At 52.1% G+C, this 21448-nt stretch overlaps 1 protein-coding gene across 4 annotated transcripts; it reads left to right on the plus strand.

Moving 5' to 3' along the window:
- Window positions 1-1027: 1027 nt before the first annotated feature.
- SPRY4 (sprouty RTK signaling antagonist 4) lies at window positions 1028-15290 on the plus strand. 4 transcript variants are annotated; one of them, XM_032627707.1, is made up of 4 exons: window positions 1079-1239; window positions 4303-4367; window positions 10439-10499; window positions 10714-15290. In XM_032627707.1, exon 4 carries the CDS (start codon window positions 10761-10763, stop codon window positions 11658-11660), a length of 900 nt encoding a protein of 299 aa, XP_032483598.1. In that variant the 5' UTR covers window positions 1079-1239; window positions 4303-4367; window positions 10439-10499; window positions 10714-10760; the 3' UTR covers window positions 11661-15290. The 4 variants fall into 4 exon arrangements, with proteins under 4 accessions (XP_032483596.1, XP_032483598.1, XP_032483595.1 ...); XM_032627706.1 differs by lacking the exon at window positions 1079-1239 and having other exon boundaries at window positions 3122-4367; XM_032627705.1 differs by lacking the exons at window positions 4303-4367; window positions 10439-10499 and having other exon boundaries at window positions 1028-1239.
- The last annotated feature ends 6158 nt before the right edge of the window (window positions 15291-21448 follow it).

Consider the following 21448-nt stretch of genomic DNA (forward strand, 5'->3'; position numbering starts at 1 on the left):
ACCCATCCACCTGGCCAATTCTCGGCCGCTCCCGCTTCCCCGGAGGGGCGCAAGTAGGGGTGGCTGGGGAGAGGCGCCTACAGCAGCAAAGGGCTGTGGCCTTCGGAGGACACAGGGTCCCTCAGGCCCGCGTCCCGTGAGGGCTGGGAAACGCACGGAGAGGGGAGCACTAGCCAGGGCAGCTGAGGGCGGGCGGACGCCGGAGCACTGCGGACATTACCCTGGAGTGGGGGGGAAGGGGTCGCTGCCAGGCGAGAGCCAGGTCTCTAGCTGAGTAGCCAGTATCACCCTGGGGGGTACTAGAGCCGGAAGAGGCCTAGGCCCAGTCGCTGTCCACACCCAAGAAATGGGGGGAGGGGTGGTCTGCGCTTACTCAAGGGAGACTCAGCGTCAGGAAAGGAACCAGATTCACTCAGCAATCCCCACTCCGCCCTTCTTTGATATGGACGTTTGACATTTTCTTAATTTTTGGTAAACACAGCTTCAAGACCCCTCGCCCCCCGACGCCCCTAGTCTAGAGAAAGAGAAGGCCCTCAGCAGGGGTTTTCCCGTTCCCCCGCCCTCCCGACTGCCTTCGGCGGGTAGAAATCCCTAGATCTAGGTGTGTCCTCCCCCACCCAGCTCTCAGTCCAGGATCCTGAGGCCGCAGTTGTCCCCCCGCCCCCCAGCAACACTGACGGTTCCAGCCCAGGCCCGCAGTGGCGTGAAGGTGGCCTTTACCTCCTCTCGCAGGCTGGGAGGGGGTACAGCCCGCGCAGCTGAGCCAGCTGCAGCAGTCGCCGCCGCCCTCCATTCATAAAGGAAAAAAAAAAAAAAAAAGGCAACAACAACCTCCACCCCTCTTTGTAAAATAACGACGGCCCCTGGAGGAGCGAGAGCCAGCCCCAGCAATCACGGGTTAAGTTCTTTTCCGGCCCCCCATTCATAAAAAAAGGAGCGCGGCGCATGCGCGCGCGGGGTCTCTTGTGCCCACCCATTCATAGAATCGCGAACTGCGCGCGTGCGCACAGGAGCTCCCTTCCCTCCCATTCATAAAAAAGCCATTTTCCCAGGCAGTGGTTGCAACATCGCCGCGGAGGCAGCGAGAGGGGCTGACAGCGCGGTGCTGGCGCTGAGCAGCGCAGGGAGCAGTGCCGGTTCCTCCGGCCGGCGTCTGTGAGGACAGCGGCGTCAGACCCACTCGGGTTCGGGAATTCACACAGACGTGGAGCAATGCTTGTGACTCTGCGGCTCCTCAAAGTAAGTCCCCGGCCGGCTTCGGGATGTGAAGCTGCCCCTCTCTGAGTCGCGACGCGACTCCCCCTCGGGCTGGGGCAAATGGTGCGCTATTTCTAGGCGCGCCTCAGTGTTCCTTCCCTCTCCCTGCGCCTCCTGGAGCCGCTGCGGTGCGCCGCAGCTCCCTGACGCCCTCGGGTGGGCCGGCAAGGCGCCGGGGGTGTTCACAGCTTGGCACCGGCGTTCCCGACCCCCGGGCACTGCCAAGCACAGCTTCCCCACTCTCTACGACTCGGAAGCTCCGTGCGTGTCCCGGGAGTTTGCTTCTGGCCTGGCCTTTTTCCCCCTGCCACCACCGGCCTCGGGCGCTGTAACAGGCGGCTCTACGCTCCGTCAGGAGCCACCTCTTGGGTCCGGCGGGCGCCCTCGCCCTGGGCGGCTCGCCCGCCCCGGGCTCGCTGCCCACGGTGCCAGCTCCGCCGTAGATCTCCCCAGCCCGCCGCAGCGGCCTATGCTCGACGTAGGTTTTTCTTTGCCCTTCGGAGCCGTGAGGGACTGGATTTTCTTCCCTTCTGCCTCCCCCTCGATGGTCAGAGCGGGGCTGGCCGGGACTGGGCATTTCTGCTCTCTCTCTCTCTTTGGCGAGGCGGTTCCTTGCCGTCTGACCTTTGCTCTGCTGCCGCATTTTATGCTGTGCAGCTGCCTTGCAGTTGCCTTTTTCTTCCCCGGCCTCTGCAGGGCCCGAGGCTCCTCGGCCTCCTCGTGCCTCCCTATCTCCGGGCACCGAGCTGTGCCAGGTCCCGGGGCCCCCGGGCCGCGCTGGGGCTGTGGTAGGGGCTGAAGGTGCGTTTCCATAACGCCGGGCGTGTGGGAGCTGGAGGAAGAGGCTGCGTGCGTAGGAGAGATAAGGCTCCCGCTTTCTCTCCTTCCTTCTTGGTGGTACCAGGCTTGACATCACCGAGAAAAGAGAAGGATAGAGACGGTACGTTCTGAAAATTCTGAATCGCCAAGCCTATGGGGGCAGTGAAGGGGGGTGAGGGCAAATTCGGTCAGCCAGGACAGCTGGAGCTTGGCTGCATCACTGGGAGCAGGGCTTTGGCCAGTTTCCCCTCCATACAGACGATCAAAAAGCATTTAGACAGTAGCTGCTCTTGTGCAAGAAGACGGTTTCTCAATTTTCTTTGATTGGGGGCTGGGGGTTGTGGGCAGAGGAGGCAGGAGAGGCGGAAAATGGTTGCATGGCTTGATGGGCTGAGCGATGGACGGGAGAAGCGAACTGGGCTGGAGGGGCTGGATGGTGGGCAGAGGGAAGAGCTGCTGGCTGCCTCTTGTACCGGCTGCTGGATGGGTATCCATATTGTCAGGCCTGGATGAGGGCAGAAGGCTGCCTTCTGGCTCATCAAGGCTCAGAGACCACTTCCCCCACCCCAACCCCAGCATGATTCGCGATGAAAGGAAGGTTGTGGGTTCGGTGGGGCGCCCAGACCCAGTGTGAACCCCCTCTTTCCTGCTTCCAAACCAGTGGCATGATTCTCTCCAGTTTGGGGAGGGGTTAGAGCAAGTGCATCTCTGTCCGGTTAGCTGACCAAGGCTCTCCAGTCTCTCTGAGCCTCTTGGGGGATACAAAGCTGGCAGGTGAAGGCCCAGAGCATTTAGGAGATGTGGGTTTATCAATCTCTTAATAAGCGCTGTCTGGCCTCAGGCCCTACGCAATATTGCACTGGTGATTTCACAATGTTTAGCGTTCCCCCGGATCTTCATACGAATGGAGCATAAACATCTGAAAGTTTCAGTTTTTCCCTTAGTGTGTGGGTGTGGGGAGGACTAGGAAAGGGAGGGCAGCCATTGACAATGCCCCCCACACCTACCTCTCTCTCTCTCCTCACCCCCCCACCCCCAGCCCTCTCTTTCTCCCTCTCTCTTTTCTCTGTCTCCTTCTCTCTCTTTCAGCAGAAGGGTGGGAAAGAAGTTGTAGATGTGTCCAGTGTGAAATCAAATTTTCTGTCTTTCCTAGCCCTTGGGAGGGTCCTCACTTGCCAGAAGGCTCCAGACGAATTCTAATATGAGCAGTGCACATCCTGACCAACTGAGCTGCGTGGCCAGTACTGGGTAGGGGGCATTTTGGTGGCAGATTTCTAAAATCTCCTTGATGGACAAATGTTGGTCAGCTTGATGAGGAAGACTTTAAAGATGTCTCTTGGTTATCTTCCTTCGTAGATTCTGAACTCTAGAGTAAGTGCTCTCCTGCTCATTCCATGACCTTTACCAAATTATTCTCTGAAATGGCAACATTTCCTTAAAGCTTTGGTAGGGTGAAGTGGGCAGAGACTGATCACATGGAATAGTATGATTCCCGGTTAAAGCAGGGCAGAGGCTGGGGGCATTTGGAGCTCACAGATGTCATTTTTGTTTTCATCCTTCCAGAATAGGTGGAGAGATGGGCTCTTTGGAACTCCACCCCCCCACTCTGGTAAACCTGACATTGCCTCTGCCCAGAGGTTTGGCTGACTTGAAAAACAAATGAAGGCAGCCTTTCAGTGCAGAATTTGAAAGTCAGTGATTTTTAAAACTAAGGGAGGAAAAAACACCCATTAACACCTTCAGAAATGGCCCTGAGGTGTGTTGCTCTGGGGTTTAATACTTTGGTATCACCAAAGTATAAGTCCTTTGTGGGGGATTCTGTTCCAATGTCTAATGCTATTAGTCCCTTCATGTGACGTCTTCCGGCCCCCACGATTATTTTTCTTTCCCCGGTCCATCCTCTTGGGTAGGGCCCGGGTGATGGTACCGTACCAGGAGGCTTATTAGAGAGGAGCCCCTTCTCTTCAGAGAAGAAGGTCAGTGTTCTTAGAAAGTTACGGCTTTCAATGTGGTTCTGCATCCAGAGTTGTCTGTCATCTGGGCCCTACTGAGGTGGAAGTTCCCTTGTGAGGAAAGCCTCTGGATCTAGGGATAGAATAAAAAGTTTTGGATTTAGGATGTCGACATGGCAAGAGTGGAGAAGGTTCCATCTCATGGTCAACTTGGATCTACCTGACAGAAGGGAAAGCAATGACTCATTGGAATATATTTTTACTCTCTCAAAAGAGCCAAAGGAAGAAGGTGATGAAGGGCAACATAACCGAAGACTGTATTACCTCTTCCAGACCAAGGTAGGGGCTGGGTCAAAGCAGATAAGGGCTAGGAAATGTGCTAAGCTTGGGCCTTAGTCTCCCCATCTGCAGAGTGGGGAGAAGAAACTCCTCCCGAGGGGCCAGGGCCAGCTGAGCAGCTAGCAAGTGTGCAGGGCTGGGACTGTGCCCCTTGTTACTACTGGGTGCCTAGCAAGGAGGGCTTGGTTGTAAGGGAGCCCCTTCCTCCACAGGAGATGTGGGGTGCTGTGTGATGTAAGAGGCGAAGGATGCTTAGCTCTCCAGGGGGCCTGGGGCCACCCTGCAGATCCGGACAGCTGACAAGGCTGGGGATGTATCCGGGACATGTGGCTGGGTTTAAGAGGCTCCACCGTTCAGCTGTGATCACGATTGTTCTTTCCAAGGACAGTCAGTGGAGGAAGCAAGGGCACCGGGGAGGGAGCACAGATGTGCTGGATCTCACGGAGGAGGGAAGGGGCCCTTCTGGGGCAGGTGGCCCTTTGCAGAAAAGTGGTTTCCCTTGTCTCTTTCTGGTTGGGGGGAAGGAGGAGTCATTTCCTGCCCCATCCCAGGAGTAAGCTAACGTCTATTATTGTAAGTCCAATTCTTAGTGGACAAATAAAATGATCTTGGTGTCAGTGGGGGGGGGGGGGTCCTCCCCTGGGGTTTAGATTTCTGGTGCCCCATCCCAAACTTTGATGTGGCCCAGTGGTTCCCCAACTGTACCAGTAGTTAACAGAGTTCTAGCCCCATTCTTTTCTCACTCTTGACTTCTGATCCCTCTTTAAGGGGATCTGAGCAGACAACAATTCAGAGGGGAATACATCGAAGCCAAAATTTGTAGCGGGTTAGAATAGCCCAGAGCCAAGTACAGCAAGACCTCTCCCACTCACCCTAGCACCGGGGCTTTGGAGCTCAGCTGGTTGTGGAAAAAGAAGAGAAGAGGGTTGGGAACTGATAACTGGGGATGGGACAACGTGAGGAAAAGCAGCTGCTTTTGTGATCTCTGACAGGTTATGACCAGAGGTCAGCTCCTTGGTGCTAGTGGTGGGTGGCAGGGAGGAACAAGGTTTCTCAGGCAAATCCAGCTGCCTAAATGCTTTATTTGCAGAAGAGATTGTCCCCCTCAGTGGGGTGTAGGGAAGGCAAGTCCCTGGCTTCCCTCATCCCCCTTCCCCCCCTTTAAAAAGTCTTTTTGAAGCAATAAGTCATTATTTAGTTGGAGCTTAATGAACTAAACTGGAGTGTTGTCCCAAAGAACCCAAGCGAGAGTGGTAGATAGTGGTGGGCGGGCTCTCATGAAGCCTAGAGACCTTTTTCTCTGAGCTGTTAAAGGCTTAAACAGCCTTCCCTGAAGGCACCTGCTGGGACTGAATGGGGCAGTGCAGAAACTACCCTTTCATTCAGAGCCCCTTGCCAGTTTGGCATTAGCTGACCTGTTGTTTTCAAAGTACAACTGTCAGGTTTTCCTAATATTTCCCAACTCCTCTCCCTGGGATAAGTCCAGGGGAAGGGGTGGATGGGTGGAACAGACATTTTAACATGCCTCTTGATTCTTTCCAGCCAGCCTGCATTGAGCTGTCTGCCGTCTTGATGCTCAGCCCCTCCCCACAGGTACACATGCAATGTCAGGCTCACAGACGAAGCCGCAAATACAGGACAGTGTGCTCTGGGCTTTTCGATATCCTGCTGATTCAGTGTTCTAGGATTCTCTTCTTCTGCCTTCCTTTTACCCTAGCTCCTCCTTCCCTTCCCCACAGACCTGGACCAGGAAGCTGCATCCATGAACGTGCCCGAGGGACCCTTAAGTTCAACTTTATAGGTGGGAGGAGACGGGATTCCCACCCACTCTAGGCTTTCCTTTTAGGAACTGCTTTGTGGTGAGATCCTACAAATGAGACCCATTCAACCTTAAGAAAACTAAAAATGAAAACTCTTAGAAAAATGGGGGTGTGTGAGGTGACAAAAGGGATGCCAAAGAAAATGGAAGTGAAGATGTCTTGCGCTCTGACCCTTCCTTTAATGACAGATTTCAACCCCCCAGCCTCTGCTTTCCACACTGAAAATTCCCCTAACTGGGGGGCCAGTCTGATGTCAGCCCTGTCTGGCTTCATTTCCAGGCTGGTTGGGTAAGAACCCGAAGATGGCCCAATGAGGTTCCCTGAGGGCTGGTGGCAGACCTGGGAGACTGGCGGAGTTCATGGCTATAAGAGAGAGGGGTGCTTCCGTGCCCTTCCATGAATACCCAGGAGTTATTGCAAGTCAGGGTCGCAGGGCTGAAGTTGCAGCCTCTGGAGCCTCTGCTGCCTGGGTTCGAATCCTGCCCTGACCACTTGCCTGCTCTATGACCCTTTGTTCTTCCTCTGCAAAATGGGTATTATCCTCCAAGGGGATGGTGAGGATTGAAGGAGAAAATCATTGAGGATTTAGCACAGAGCTTGACACCAAGAAATGTTTCATAAATGCTTGCTGCTCCCCTAATTTTTTTTTTTTTTTTTTTTGCGGTATGTGGGCTTCTCACTGTTGCTGTCTCTCCCGTTGCGGAGCACAGTCTCCGGACACGCAGGCTCAGCGGCCATGGCTCACGGGCCCAGCCGCTCCGTGGCACGTGGGATCTTCCCGGACCGGGGCACGAACCCATGTCCCCTGCATCGGCAGGCGGACTCTCAACCACTGCGCCACCAGGGAAGCCCTCCCCTAATTATTAATTATTATTATTAGAAGGTTGGAACGGAGGTAAAAGTTTCCCTTCCTCATGCTAATCCATAAGGCTGCCACCAAAAATTCGATAGAGGTGCGTCTCTGGCTAAGTGGACTGCTGGCTTTGTTTCTCTGTCCACAGTCTTCCAAATTGGCCATCAGTCTCCCAAACAGCCTAAATGAGGCAAAGCCTCCTCTCTCCTATTTGTATTATAAATCTCTTCCTTCCTTGCAGGGGAAGCAGAGTACATATTAAACTGCACTTAAGTTCGGCAGCGTTGCTCAGACTGGAGGGTGGGTGTGTCCCAGTGAGTAGGGATCAATCTTCTAAGCCGAGGACTTGGTGGGGGAGGCGGGTTTGAGACACCGTTGAGCTGTGTTGAGGGGTTATCAAACAGGCTATCCGGAAGTTGTTTTTCTTGTCAGCCAAATGAATTCCACCCTCCTGCGGAGGGTCCCGGCTAATTGGGAGGTGAGGCCATGAAGCCTGAGAAGGTTGGAGTGGTACAACTCTGAGCCCCTGGTGGCCGGAAGGCATCTTCCATCAGGGTTATGATAGGGAAGATGCATTTTAGAATATGCCTGCCGGAGCCATCTTGGATGCAGCATGTCCCAAGAGAGCTGAGTCATCGTGGACTGAGCTCCCACCCCCATGTCTGGCCCTGAGTGCAGGCCCAGATGTTGACAGCTGCCTCTGGAGAGTGATGGGAGCCTGCTAATGCCAATATCCCCATCGCCTGCAGGCACTGCTCCCACCCTGGCTTCCTGGTGGGACTTTTCCATGGGACTTTTTCCATGAATCTGTCTTGTGATTCCAGGGCCTATTAAAATCCCCAGGCACTGCCCATGCCTTTTGCTTCCTCCATAGAAAGTGTGCCCGTTCTTATAGAACCCCAGGAATAGACCAGGGGAAGGAGAGTGGATAAACTGTATAGGGGAGGGAGTACCCACAGCATGGCCAGTCCCAATCCTAGTCCTAAGAGGCAAAAAGCCCAACTACATGGGGCAATACAGCCTTCAAACCACCACTGACGTTCTGTTGGCAGGACCCTGAGCTTCTGGAATAAGGGAATCATGTTGTCTTTGCCCTGGTTGCAGGGTTCTGGCTGAGGCACCTCTTGGCTGGCGCCAGAGTCGTCTCCTGTGCCTCTGTCAGCATTTTCCATTCTTCTGCCTAGTCACACCTTTTCCTCCAGGCAAAGGTCTGGGACCCGTGGCTCCTAACCTTCTCTTGACCCCAAACCCACTTATTCTAGAAGCAAGGCTTTGGAGTGCCTGCAAAGAATAAAGTGGGCTGAGGTAGCATCCCCTGAAGTTCTGCCCCATGGCCAACTTGATCCTTGGAAAAACTCCTCTCTCTGAATGCTTAACTAACATCCCCCCCCTCATCCAGCCCTGACCCCAGGATCCCCAAAGGAGGCTGCCTTGGCAGATGACTATTTCTTGGTGGCAGACCTGCCAGACACTTAAGTCTAACTCTGCCACGGGGAAGTCTCTTCTTTGAAGACGATGCTCTCCTGACATGTGGAGGGAACACAGAGGCAGGAGGCAGGCTACCTCTAGGCAGACATCCTCTGAGATGGGAGAAACTGTGCACAGAAATCTCTCTTAAGTAGATAGGACTGTGGGAGCAGAGCCCTTGTTCATGAGCCCATAGTTCATGGCTTTGCGAAGGGGAAATATCAGTTGACTGAGCAATGAACCTTGCAGAAAAGACTTAATGGTTTTTTCCTTGCAGTATACAGATGAGAACCTTGTGGATAAGCTCCCTTTCATCCGCTTCATGAACTTCGCATCTAGACCTAGCTCTTTATTTCAGACAGGCTGGAAAGCATCTAAAGAGGCCCTTCCCCAATTTAACCATTTCTGATCAAACTGTTGTTTCCAAGCAGGGGAAGTATAATACAGAGTTGCCCTGAATGCCTTTTTTTTCTCTCTTCATTCTTTACTATAGAGACACTGATAAGTATGGATGTGTCACTCGGGGCAGGTGTCATTCTCCTGTGATTGGAATACTGGGATCACCAGCTGTGTCCCAAGTCTGGAGGGATACAGGATTAGAACTGGAAGTGGAAACCTATCCACATCCCCGTCTTAAGCATCACCTTTGAGGCAAGGTGAACCTAATAACGGAGGTACAGGGTCAGCTCTCCAAATCAGAACATCATTAGCGTCTTGAAAAAGCATTTACCAAAACCCCATCCCGTAGCACGTTAATCCAATGGTCTTTTTTCCGCCCCCCCCAAAGGTGGTTATCTTTCCCTTTTATCCGAACTCTGGCTATCTGTTGTGTCCCCCACTCCCAAGCCCGGTGGAATCTTCCCAGAGTCTAATCTTTGTCTGGGATTCCAAATCGTGCCCCCTTGGGCAGAGGTCTTGGCCTCTGTTGCTATTTCTTTAAATTGATCTCCAGCCGAATTCTGAATGTAAAGGTCAGCGGGCGAGGAAATGGCACTTCTAATAGAAAACAATGTGCACTTTCTAAATTTGAACCAAGCCGTTTCCGCTCTTTGATTTAAGTGACTTCCTGGGGTTCCGTGTCAGGCACTGCAGTTGAATCTCTGGCCGGATTCCAACTTAAAATTGCACTCTCTCGGTGAAATTAGAAACTGATCCAGGGTTGGCTTAGCTATTCTAGTAAATAGCATTTAGGCTGAATGTTCAGCTCAGCACTTGGCAATGGGTGATGTGAGAGCCCCTCGGGAGGATTTCCCATCCAAGTTGTCAGAGGTGCACCTACCCAGGGGTTATTAGCCACTAGATGTTGCTGCGCTCAGAAGTAGTGGTAATAAGTTAATATCCTGGATGTGCAGGCATCAGATACAGCTCTTCCTTCTCTCGTGATTATCTGAAATAAAGGCTTTTGTTTATCCAGCTGATAAACTACATGGGAGCATACAGGGACCGTCTGTCGTGGTCACCACATCCTCAGCACGCAGCACATCGCTTGGTACTTAATAGTCGTGCTTATTAGTGCTCAGGAAATCTAAACTGTTGCCCTCTGGGATGGTGATAAATTAGAGTATGTGCTGTGTGTCAGGCAAAATGCTAGGTCCTAGATATGCATTTTCTCATTTAGTCCTCACAAGAACCCATTTTACAGATGAAAATACTAAGGCATAGAGGTTAAAGAACCTCATTCACAGTAACGCTGCTAGGCAGAGGTGAGAATTTGAACTTGGATCTGATTCCGGAGCCTGTGTTTATAACTGCTAAGCTGTATCTGTCTTAAATCAGAAGCATGTTTCATGGGGGTTATAAGAATGAACTCGGACGGCACAGCTTTGAGCCCTAGTTCTGCTACTGATGGTTTTGTGTGACTGTGGACAAGTTACTTTGAACATTAGTTTCCTGTAACTAGAAAAGGGATAATAATAGTAGTTACATTTTAGGTTTATTGTGAAGAGTCAATGACGTAATAAATATGGTGCTTAGAAGAGTCCCTGGCACATAGTAAGTACTAAATAAGTTATTTCTATCACTTGCTATTGTTGTTGCTGTCATTATTAATCATCTAAGCCATAATGCTGGAGAGTCCACCAAAGGAATTCCAGTTCCCATTTCATTTGGGCTCCCGAGGACCTGACGGGGGTGGGGGTGGTGGGGGGTGTTAACAGGCCACATACTGATGCCTGGAATCCATTCTCTCTTCCGCCCCCGACTCCAGGGCCCCTAGAAGCCTGCTTCTCTGCACAGCCCAGGACTTCTGGCCCCATGGAGCCCCCGATCCCACAGAGCGTCCCCTTGACTCCCAGCTCAGTCATGGTCCAGCCCCTTCTGGACAGCCGTATGGCCCACGGCCGGCTCCAGCACCCCCTCACCATTCTCCCCATCGACCAGATGAAGACCAGCCACGTGGAGAACGACTACATCGACAATCCTGGCCTGGCACCCCCCACCGGCCCCAAGCGGACCCGGGGTGCAGCCCCGGAGCTGGCCCTGACACCCGCCCGCTGTGACCAGGACATCACCCACCACTGGATCTCCTTCAGCGGGCGCCCCAGCTCTGTGAGCAGCAGCAGCAGTACGTCCTCTGACCAGCGCCTCTTAGACCACATGGCCCCCCCGCCCGTGGCTGACCAGGCCTCCCCGAGGGCCGTGCGCATCCAGCCCAAGGCCATCCACTGCAAGCCACTGGACCTCAAGGGCCCGGCCGTCCCCCCAGAGCTGGACAAGCACTTCTTGCTGTGCGAGGCCTGCGGGAAGTGTAAGTGCAAGGAGTGCGCGTCCCCCCGGACGTTGCCCTCCTGCTGGGTCTGCAACCAGGAGTGCCTGTGCTCCGCCCAGACGCTGGTCAACTATGGCACCTGCATGTGCCTGGTGCAGGGCGTCTTCTACCACTGCACCAACGAGGACGATGAGGGCTCCTGCGCCGACCACCCCTGCTCCTGCTCGCGCTCAAACTGCTGCGCCCGCTGGTCCTTCATGGGCGCCCTCTCCCTGGTGCTGCCCTGCCTGCTCTGCTACCTGCCCGCCACCGGCTGCGTGAAGCTGGCCCAGCGCGGCTATGACCGCCTGCGCCGCCCCGGATGCCGCTGCAAGCACACGAACAGCGTCATCTGCAAGGCAGCCGTCGGGGACGCCAAGGCCAGCAGACCCGACAAGCCTTTCTGACACCTGGGGTCAAGTCCCGGCGCTTCCCCCTGGAAACTTGGTTCCCTTCTCACACCTGAGAGGGGGCCACCACAGCGAGGCCAGAGGTTTTAGCATCCTCAGGCTGACCCTGCCAGTCTGCCCACTCCCTACCCCCAGCTTCTGAAGAAACAGAGACCACAATCGCCCATCCTTCTCTTCCCCAGAAGGATGAAGAAGCACTTTGGGTTTTTTTTTTTTTTTTTTTCAGGGTCCTGGAACTTGTGTGAAACAGATAGTGGCAGGGGCGTGGTGTGGTTTGGGGGCGATTTTTCTTTTTCAGAAGATGGAACACAGATGTGGACACATATCCGGAAGTTGCAGCTGCTTGAATGCCTTCCCAGCCCCCCTCCTCCCTCCCTCTCTCCCCGCTCTTTTGCATTCTCTCTGGCTGCCTGGGAGGAATCGGTAACTGAGCGGCCAGGGGACCTTGGAAGAAGACCCTTGGAGTTTTGCCGTCTATACCTTCTTCTCCCAGCCTCTACCCCGGTTTGCCCCGACATCTTGGGGAAGGTGTAGACCCTGGCGATCCCTGTTGTATATACTTGGGACCCCCCTCGTTCCTCGCTCTGCCCGGAGCCACGGATGGATCTAGGAACCACTGCACAGTACCTTTTCTCCCTTCCAGCTTCCTCACTAACTCTTGGGGGTGTTCCACTCATAACACCATCCTTCGGCTCTTACTGGGTCACAGACTCACCCGCCCGCTACGTGTCCCAAGTTCTCTCTACCCAGATCTTTTCCAGAAACTTTATGGGTAGAGAAGTCCAGGGCGGCAAATTCGAGACCAAATAGCATTTTGCCAATGAGTCTGAGGCTGTGGTCTCTGGATCCAGTCATTATGTTTTTATAGAAGCATTAAACCAGATGCTAACGGTGTTTTAAGAAATAATAGTAAAACACTTGCTTCCTTTTGGGCCACCCCCAGGAAGGGCTGATTTCAAAATCTGGGGGGCGAGCAACCTCAAGGAACACAATCCCCCTCCCCACCAAGAAGAGGATTTTAACAGCAAAGAAGAGAGGCAGCACCTCCCATTCGCAGAGTGAGAGTTGAGGCGAGCTGGGTGTGGGTTTCTTCTCTCTTGATTCTGCTGCTTGCTGTCATAGCCTTTTGTGTACAGTGTCTGTATCTTTAATGTAAATAGACAGATGATGAAAAAAGAGTCTATTTTAGTGTTAGGAAGCCCTGGCGGGGGAGTCAGAAGAATGCGGGTGGGGGAAAGATTCTCCGGGGGCTTCTTGGGATTGAGCCTTGCTTCTGTGCGTGGCTATAATGAGCCCCTCCCAACAGCCCCCAAAGACGTAGCAACTCTTTCTCTCAAGGTGCTAAAGGACTCAGAAAGTGCAGCTCGTCCGGTGGGTAGGTACTTGTTGCATGCAAAAGCTGTAGTGTGTCCGGTCCTTCCTCCCTAGCTATTGTGCGGGGTTTTTGCTTAGTGTGGTAATTTGTGCCTCCCTCTCTTTCCCCCCATGAGAGAAAGTAGTCTGGGTCAGAAAAGCTACCCCAGGTGATATCGGAAGTGCACTAGGCACAGCGTTTGTAGCATTTCCAGTTTGTTCTGTAGGAACAGAACAGCCTCCAGGAAGGAGGCAAGGAGGCAGGTAGTCATGCACCCAGTGCTTCTCAAGGACTTTTTTTTTTTTCCTCGAAGACTAGTAGTAACATCTTATGATTTAGAATAAGTTAATTGTAACCGTAGGTATTTATTGACTGGTGGAAAGGAGGGGAGGGTCTTATTATTTTAGGCTTTATTTATATAACATATGCTGGCTTGTAAAAGGCAAATATGAAATACTGCATCTGCGTTTTCTAAGGCTGATTCCTGTAGCTACCTTTGCCACAGTCGTGATGGATGTATGGATTTTCTTGCACAAATCAGAGGGAATGGTAGAAAAAACACATTCAGCCAACCACTTGTCCTAATTGAATGTATCAGATGTGTACTGAAGGGACTGGAGATGTTTTCTCAGAACAGGTGTGCAGAGGTTACCCCAAAAAAGAGGGCACACGTCCTCGCTTGGTGAGACCTCAGAACTTTTCCCAAAGCCCCTCCCTCAAATGTCTCCATGGGAAACTTGACCCAGTGGCAAGTTGCACTTTGGTGATCTTTGGAGTTCTACACGCACATTCTGTGGAGAATTGACTTACATAAGCTGTGCACACACACACACACACACACACATACATACATACATACATACATACATACATACATACATACATATACCCCTACCCCACCGTCTCTATCTACATAGACCCTGTTACCTGGCAAACAGCCTCCTGAACCCTGACTTTTTGTGTATATAGTTATAAACATGGATTTTTCTGGGTTTTGGCTTTCTTTTTTCCCTTCCCCCTGTTTTGGCTTGTTCTTTTTGGTTTGCATCTAGCCTGCTAGATGGATGTCTGCAGAACTCTCTCCTGTGTGCTCAGCTTCGGTTCACCCAGCTTTGTTGCACAGCTATCCCTCAGCATGTTTTCCTTGGCAAAAAGAAAAAATAAAACTGGCTTGTCCGTGGCCCCCGGGGGCCAGTCAAGGGCCACTGAGGAACCAAGCTCTCAGAAACACGACACATTTCTGTGGCTGCTTCTGGCTGGTTGCGTGTCCTGTCACCAGTGGCCTGCTTGGCTGGATTATGCCTCGTGTTGACCTTTTTTTGAAAAGTGCCAGCTGCTTCCCACTTCTTTTCAACCTGGGGTGGCTGGTGGCTCTGCCTGGAACCAGGGGTGGGATCCACAAACCTGGGTCCAGGATGCTTGTCCTAAGGGGCCAAGGCTGCTTCCCCTCAAGGGTGGGTTTGTGAAGGCCCAACACTCCAGCCGGCACCCTGGGAACTGGGTCTAGGAGAGCCCAGCCCTCGCAGGTAGACGGGGTACAACCAAGGCTCCTGAAGGTCCCTGGCTGGGAGGAGTCAAGACCAGTTCCCTGCTATTGATATGGGCCCCTCACAGCGGACCGAGATGGAAGACCATCACGTGATGGCATCTGGTTCTTTACGCGTTCTGGAGTCTGCGTGCATCCCTGTTGGGCATCGAGCGAGGCCCAGTTAGATTATGATGAGTCCAAGTGTGGAAAGTGTGGGCTGGGACCAGCATCCACATCCCGTCACCTTCATGGTCTCTGTGCTGCCCCAGGGGACGTCCGGTGGGGTGTAGGCAGCACGACTTGGCACCGCGCAAGTCACCAGGGCATCCCGCAAGCTTCACTGACCTGGTTCATGCCTTCGGTGAGCATTTTCATGCCCTCTGCTTACTGTGACAGGTGACGGCAAATCTCGCGCTGCCATGTTTTGCTGTGGGTAACTGTGTGGTGTCTTATCCTGCTTTCTCACTGCCCCACGGTTTGGTTTCATGTTACAAACAGAAAAGCTGTTCAAGGGTCCCACCCTGGCACATTTTCCCTCTTCACTGTAACCCCTTCTCACCCCACATCAAAAGTTACCACAGAAGGTTTCCTTTGTATAGAATATTTATTTTGAAGCTCTATTTTAATAGTATTTATTTTAGAAAGTCTACTATTGTAAGAGTTCTTCTGTTTGTGAAGAAAAAGCAAGTTAAAAACTGAATGTACTGATCTAGAAAATATATATAAATATATATTGTTAAATATACACAGGACTGCCGTTTCTCTGTGTGTCTTGTGTGTTCACACTCCCAACATCTTCACCCAGCAAGGTGGCACGTTTGTCAAAGAACAAATGGAAGTGAGTAGCCAAGCTCTGGCAGACAAAGAGGCAGGGGGAGAGGGCTCCTGGCCATTGTCCTGCCTCTAGGATGACCTGAGAGTCGGTGGAGGAAACCTTCACTTATGAAGCTGAATCCTGCCAGGTGCTAAGTCCTCCGGCAAGCCCTCCCCTACACGAGGTTGCACTGATAACAGATGGACAGCAAAACTGGGAGGTGGGAGAGGTTCATCTGACCTGCCCAGTTGACAATTCTGCAACTCTCCTTTTAGCCTTGGTGCCCCCAAGCAGATTTTCACGTACCTAACACCTACAGGCTTACAGAAGGCAAACACAAAAGCGCTTGGCAGCTTCCTTATTTTCACTAGATGGGTGCGTATTGCACAAAACCCGTCCCCTCTGACCTCTAAAGACTTGCATCTATTAGATGGCTTGCCTCTGCCTTTCCAGTGCACCTTCCATCTATCTATCCCTCTATCTCCCCACCACGCAGCCACTTCTCAGATGATCTACTTTCGATTTATATGCCAATCACAAGGAACGTTTGACTTTTATGTGAACACGTACCTCTTGTTTGCTGAAAGAGGAATTGAGAAATAGACATTTTTCTGTTACCAGTAAGTGGGGTCTGACAGCCAGCAATGGTGGGGGGAAGGGGCTAGAGGGAGAGGTGAGATCAGGAGCCCTGGGTCCAGCTCTGGTTTTCTCTGGGGTCACCAGTTATGGTGTCTTCCAAGTCGTTGTGAAAGCCTCAGGGTCCTCTTTGAGACCTCCAAACCCATTGCATTCCAAGGATTCCCTGGTCACCGTCCAAGAAGGCACAAAAGATGTCCTGCCTCATTGTGGTCTTGTCTGCTCCTTGGCCGACCTTGTGGCCTGTCCCACTCCTGCGTGATGGCGTCTCCCTTCACTGACAAGGTAAGTAACTGACACTTGGAGGTGGTTTTTTTTTTTTTTTTCCTTGGCTCAGTCCCAGATACTGTACCAGGCTTTACGTCTGGGTGTCCTGATAGGTGGGGACATGGGTCAGGCCTGCCCCTGGTTTTACTTTTTTTCTACTGCTTAGACTCACCCAAATACTCTTGAGGAAATGGGAGCTAAACAAATGGGAGCTTGCTTTTTAAAATACAGCGTCCAGAGAAAAAGTTCCACATGTGCCTCCACTGTCTGTCTGTCTTTGACCGGCCCTGTTCCTCTTTGTTCCCAGTTATGAAATGACTTGGGTGGCTTAGCATGTAGTGAATGGTTCCTTTTTGCCAGGCACCGAACACACTTGGCCGAAAACCATTGTTAGTTACCTCTTAGAGATGCAGAAATTGAGGGTTAGGAGAAGGTGTTACATGCCTGCTAGTTACATGGTTGAACGGTAGACGGGAAGATGGAAAGTTGAAGGTTTAGCAACCTCATTTGGGGAAGAAGCACAGGATGGAATAAAAAGACTACCCAGTGATAGAATTTAAAAAAAAAAAGAGGGAAGAATTTCAACCCTCTCCACACCCATAACCACACACCTCCTATGAGGGCACCACAAGCCTGGCGCACATTCGACAGAAGAGTGGGGGCAAGCGTGGGGAGGTCCCAACTCTGACGGCAGACAACCAGAACCCCTTGGGCAACTTTGTCATCAGGCCAGGAGGCCCCCAGCCCCTCCTGCAGCTCCCCAGCTGGCCCCTGCACCCTGCTGACTCTGCACCTTGAAATGAGCTCAACCTCCCAAAGTTCGTTTGTGAGCTCATCGAATGCACCCCGGCAGACAGCTCCGTGATGGAGGTGTGTGCCAGATGAAAGCTGAGAGGACATTTTTAAGAGTCTTAAGTTTATTCATCGGAACTTTAATAAAACAATATGTCCATGGCCTGGGGCAGGTATAATTTTCATAATTTATGGGTCTCTGAGACAGGAAGAGAGCTCAGGGTTTTATTGTGTTTTGCACGATGAACGGCATTCCAATTGTCTACATGATGTTCCTTAAGGACTGTTGTCTGGCAGGAACACAGGCCTTCTGGAGCCCACCTGGGCCTCAAGGCCTGAGGCAAGGGATAATTATGAATACATCTGTATCTTTTAAGCAGGAGATGACTGAAAAACTCCCTAGTTTCCTTCTATCATTAGAAGACACTTCCTATGCCGACACCTATATTAACATTTAACTGTTGCAAGGGTTGGAACCCTCCCTGCTCCCTTCCTCCCCCACCTTCTTTCTCCCTTGGGTCTGGCCTCTTTCTTTCCTGTACCTGAAGAGACTATGCAACCAGCCTCCTGACTGACTCCACTCTCATTGGACGTGGTGAGGGAGGGAGTTGCTTCGGACTCTGAACAGAAAATCCACCAGTGATAAAGCAAGAGAAGAGCTTCAGGTGATTCTCTATTGGAGTCAGTAGTTGGAATACCTGCGGTATTCTAGAAGCCTTCACAGAGTAACAGAGGTCAAGTGGCCTTAGGAAACCACTACAAAAGCTACTGCTTCTGAGCAAAGACACTGCATTAGCGTTTACAGTCTTGAAAACAATCAAATTAGGTTGGTATAATCAGTCTCATTTTATAGAGGAGAACCCCCCCCCAGGCTCAGAGACGGTAAGTCACTCACCCAAGGCCACACAGCTGAGACGTGGTGGACCTTCCTCCACAGCCTGTGCACTGCATGCTAAAGTCCTATTCTAACTTTGAGACCCGATCCAAAGATCACCTCCCCTGGGATGCCCCCTAGTGCTTCTGTAGAAGTCAGTATAGTAGGTGATCTTTAAACAAGAATACATAGACTGATTGGGATGGGACTGGAACCTGGGTATAAGCACCGCTTCACAGCACCCCATATGAAATATTGTGGCCCCATCCTCAAACTGATCTCAGGAAGGATGCTGCGTTACCACATGACATTGTAACAACCCTCCCTACTTTGCTCTTGGCCAGCCTTCCTCATTTCCTCTGCAATTAAAAGAGGAATTGCTTCCCCAGACCTGTGGAATTATTTGGGCTGTGGTGGCCAGAGACAAGAAGCTTAACAGGGGAGAGGGGGAGCTTAACCCAGCTAATTCAGAAGTGTAGTCTGGTGGCTTGTGGGTGTGTGGGGCGGCAGAACTGCTCCGGGAGAGACGCACACACAGGGTTTAAGGGAGAAGGTCCCCCTCTGGGCTTCCAGGGGCAAAGTACAAAGAGGGCACAGACCAGGGCCACAGCAGCCCGGGTGGAGTGGAAGGCCGCAGGGCTAGGGTCTTGGGACACCCATGTTTATAAGCTGAGTTCCTCCCAACCCCCCAGGCTACTGCTTGACCAGTTTCCAGGCAGTGCTCCAGCCAGCCCTGGATTACCAAGGCTCTCTGAGGTGCCGGATCTAATCGGATTAAAGAACTAGTGTCCATCCAGATGGAGCCGTTTCCCAGAGAGGGGGCACAGCCAGGGCCTTGGGCCTCACTGAGAAGTGACTGCCACTTCCGCAGGCCTCTCCTCTTAGGGCCATGTGCTGGGAAGAGCAACTGAGCCTTATGGTCCCAACGCCCAGGGCCCTGCTCTGCCACCTGCTCTAGTGTGACCTCGGGAGGGTCACTGCCCTTCTAACAGCAGTTGGAGGATTCAACAATGGCTGTGTGCAGCACTGATAAACGTTGTTACCAATATCTCAGAGGTGAAAATATGTCTCATAGGACGGCGGAGAATAGAAGAACTCAGTCTCCTTTCCTCTTAGCCTCAGTTTCTCCGTCTTTAGCCTGGAAGTGTGGACCATGTAGGCAGGAGACCACAGACTACAGCCCACAGTGTTTTCAAAAACTGTTGGTTGTTCTTTGAAAATGAAGAGGTTTCCAAGCCTAGATCTAAAACTTCTCATGAAAAATAAAAAGCGCTGGCCGGGGACTTCCCTGGTGGCGCAGTGGTTAAGAATCTGCCTGCCAATGCAGGGGACATGGGTTCAAGCCCTGGTCGGGGAAGATCCCACATGCCGCGGAGCAACTAAGCCCGTGCGCCACAACTACTGAGCCTGCGCTCTAGAGCTCTCGAGCCACAACTACTGAGGCTGTGTGCCACAACTATTGAAGCCCGCGCACCTAGAGCCGTGCTCTGCACGCAACAAGAGAAGCCACCGCGTGAGAAGCCCGCGCACCGCAACGAAGAGTAGCCCCCGCTCGCCGCAACTAGAGAAAGCCCACGCACAGCCACAAAGACCCAACACAGCCAAAAAAAGTAAATAATAAATTAATTAATTAAAAAAAAAAGCGCTGGCTGCTCTGGGCTCCCCATTGCAGCAAATGGTCAGAGTTGAAAGGCAACTAACGGGCTTTTGCTAACAGGGCAGGGTCCCCTCACTCTCACATAGTATCCCCCCCACCCCAGTTCACTGCCCGAGTCCCCTGGGCTGAGCGCCAGCTGGCATTGATCATGGTGTTTGTACCTTGATGTCCCTTAGCCCAGTCTGCTTCTCTTTTTTACATCATCTGCCTGCTCTCTGCTCCTGACACCAGCTGGTGTCAAGTCTGACTGGTCTCCTTGGGCAGTTAAACCCAAAACAAGATGTCCCAACCCCCATCTAGAGGGCTTCCTAAGGATGCCCATCCCGTAGGCATGTCACTCAGGCACAGGTGCCAGAATCATAATCCCAGAGAGGACATCTGAGGTCACGGAAGCCGGTGCTTCTTAGCCTAGGATTTGGGGGTAGGGGGGTGGGGTAGAGGGAGCCCTTTGACACTGTAGATAAATTTCTGTGTGTTTGTGCTTTTTGTCTGAGAGACACTTTCCAGATTCTCAGAGGGGTATGTGACCCATCAAAATGTGAAGAATCACTGGTCCAATCCACTCACCTCCATCATATGGACGGGGAGGTGAGGCCCTGAAAGCAGCTTGTCCAAGTCACGCAATGGGTTGGCTGCAACGCCAAGAAGAGGAGCCAGGCTTTCTGTCTCTCTAGGAAACTGTGGTTTTCAAGCACTTGTGAGCCAATCTAGTGTCTCCTACCAAAAATTCCCCAAAAGTGACATCAACAGTAATGATGCTACCAGCAGCCCCCTCCACCCTCAGTCTCGCCCCGGTCCTCTCTGATCTTTACTGGTCTCCTTCCTGCCCTCCTGCAACATGTTGTGATGACCTGTTCACACCTGTCTGTTCACAGCCTGTCTGTTCCCCCCTAGAGATGAGCCCTTGTTCTGAGGCTTCTTGTTCATGATTTCAGGGCTGCCTGGCCTTTGTCACGGCGCACATAGAAGCTTTCCACTGCGGTAAACCCGCAGGTCACTTGCCAGTGACGGGCAGCACTCCAGGGTCCGGGCCTCTGTCCTCTCTCAGCCACACCCACTGCCCTGAGCATGGGGATCAGTATTTCCATATACACCACGCCCCTTGGGAAGCTTCCAGCACAGCATCTGGCATGTGAGTGGCAGTCAATAAATATTTGTTAAACGTGTTAATTAATTAATGATATACCGAGAAGAGAGTCAAAGGGGAAGGGACAAGTGGACTCAGGCTTTATTTCTGTTCCTAAAGCTAGCCATATGAGAGGATGTTGGGTTTCCACCATGTAATCAGAATGATGTAAACAATAGGACCAGCTTCTACCTCGTGTGACGAGCACTTGAGTATTTAAAGCCTGGTGCCAACCGAGTGCTTTTGATCCATTATTTCCTTTCATCCTGGCTCGGTGGCTGTACCCATTTTACAGATGAAGAAACCGAGGCTCTAGAAGGTGAAGTCATATGCCCAAGGTCACACAAGCCTGACTACAGAGCCTCTGCTTTCCTACCTGTGCTCCCACCCCTGTGCTCCCACTGGGAAGAGGCAAAGCAAGGTGTCTGGCTAGCCAATTATGGGGATGGCTGATGTGTGGGAAGAGGCCTGAGCCCTGGCTACAGAGGAGGAAGACCTGGCTGCATTGCTGTAGAAGCACTCGTGGAATGCAAAGATCTTGGGGGCCAGTAGTATGCAGACCTGAATCTGGCAAATTCCCAGCCCTCTGCTCCCTTCACCACTTGCCTGTGACAGAACATCCCCAAGGAGGAAAAAAGGAAGTCAGTTTAGGAACATATGTTATTTGGTTCTCCTGGCCCTCCTAGAAGAGCTGTGCTTACCAGAAGCATTAATTAAGGGTCAGTACTGAATATTCA

Source organism: Phocoena sinus, chromosome 3 (genome assembly GCF_008692025.1).
Source record: "Phocoena sinus isolate mPhoSin1 chromosome 3, mPhoSin1.pri, whole genome shotgun sequence".
NCBI lineage: Eukaryota > Metazoa > Chordata > Mammalia > Artiodactyla > Phocoenidae > Phocoena > Phocoena sinus.

Bases quoted from the DNA above. Each gene is read 5' to 3' on its own strand.
- SPRY4 (XM_032627705.1), top strand. From the start codon at position 10,761: ATGGAGCCCCCGATCCCACAGAGCGTCCCCTTGACTCCCAGCTCAGTC.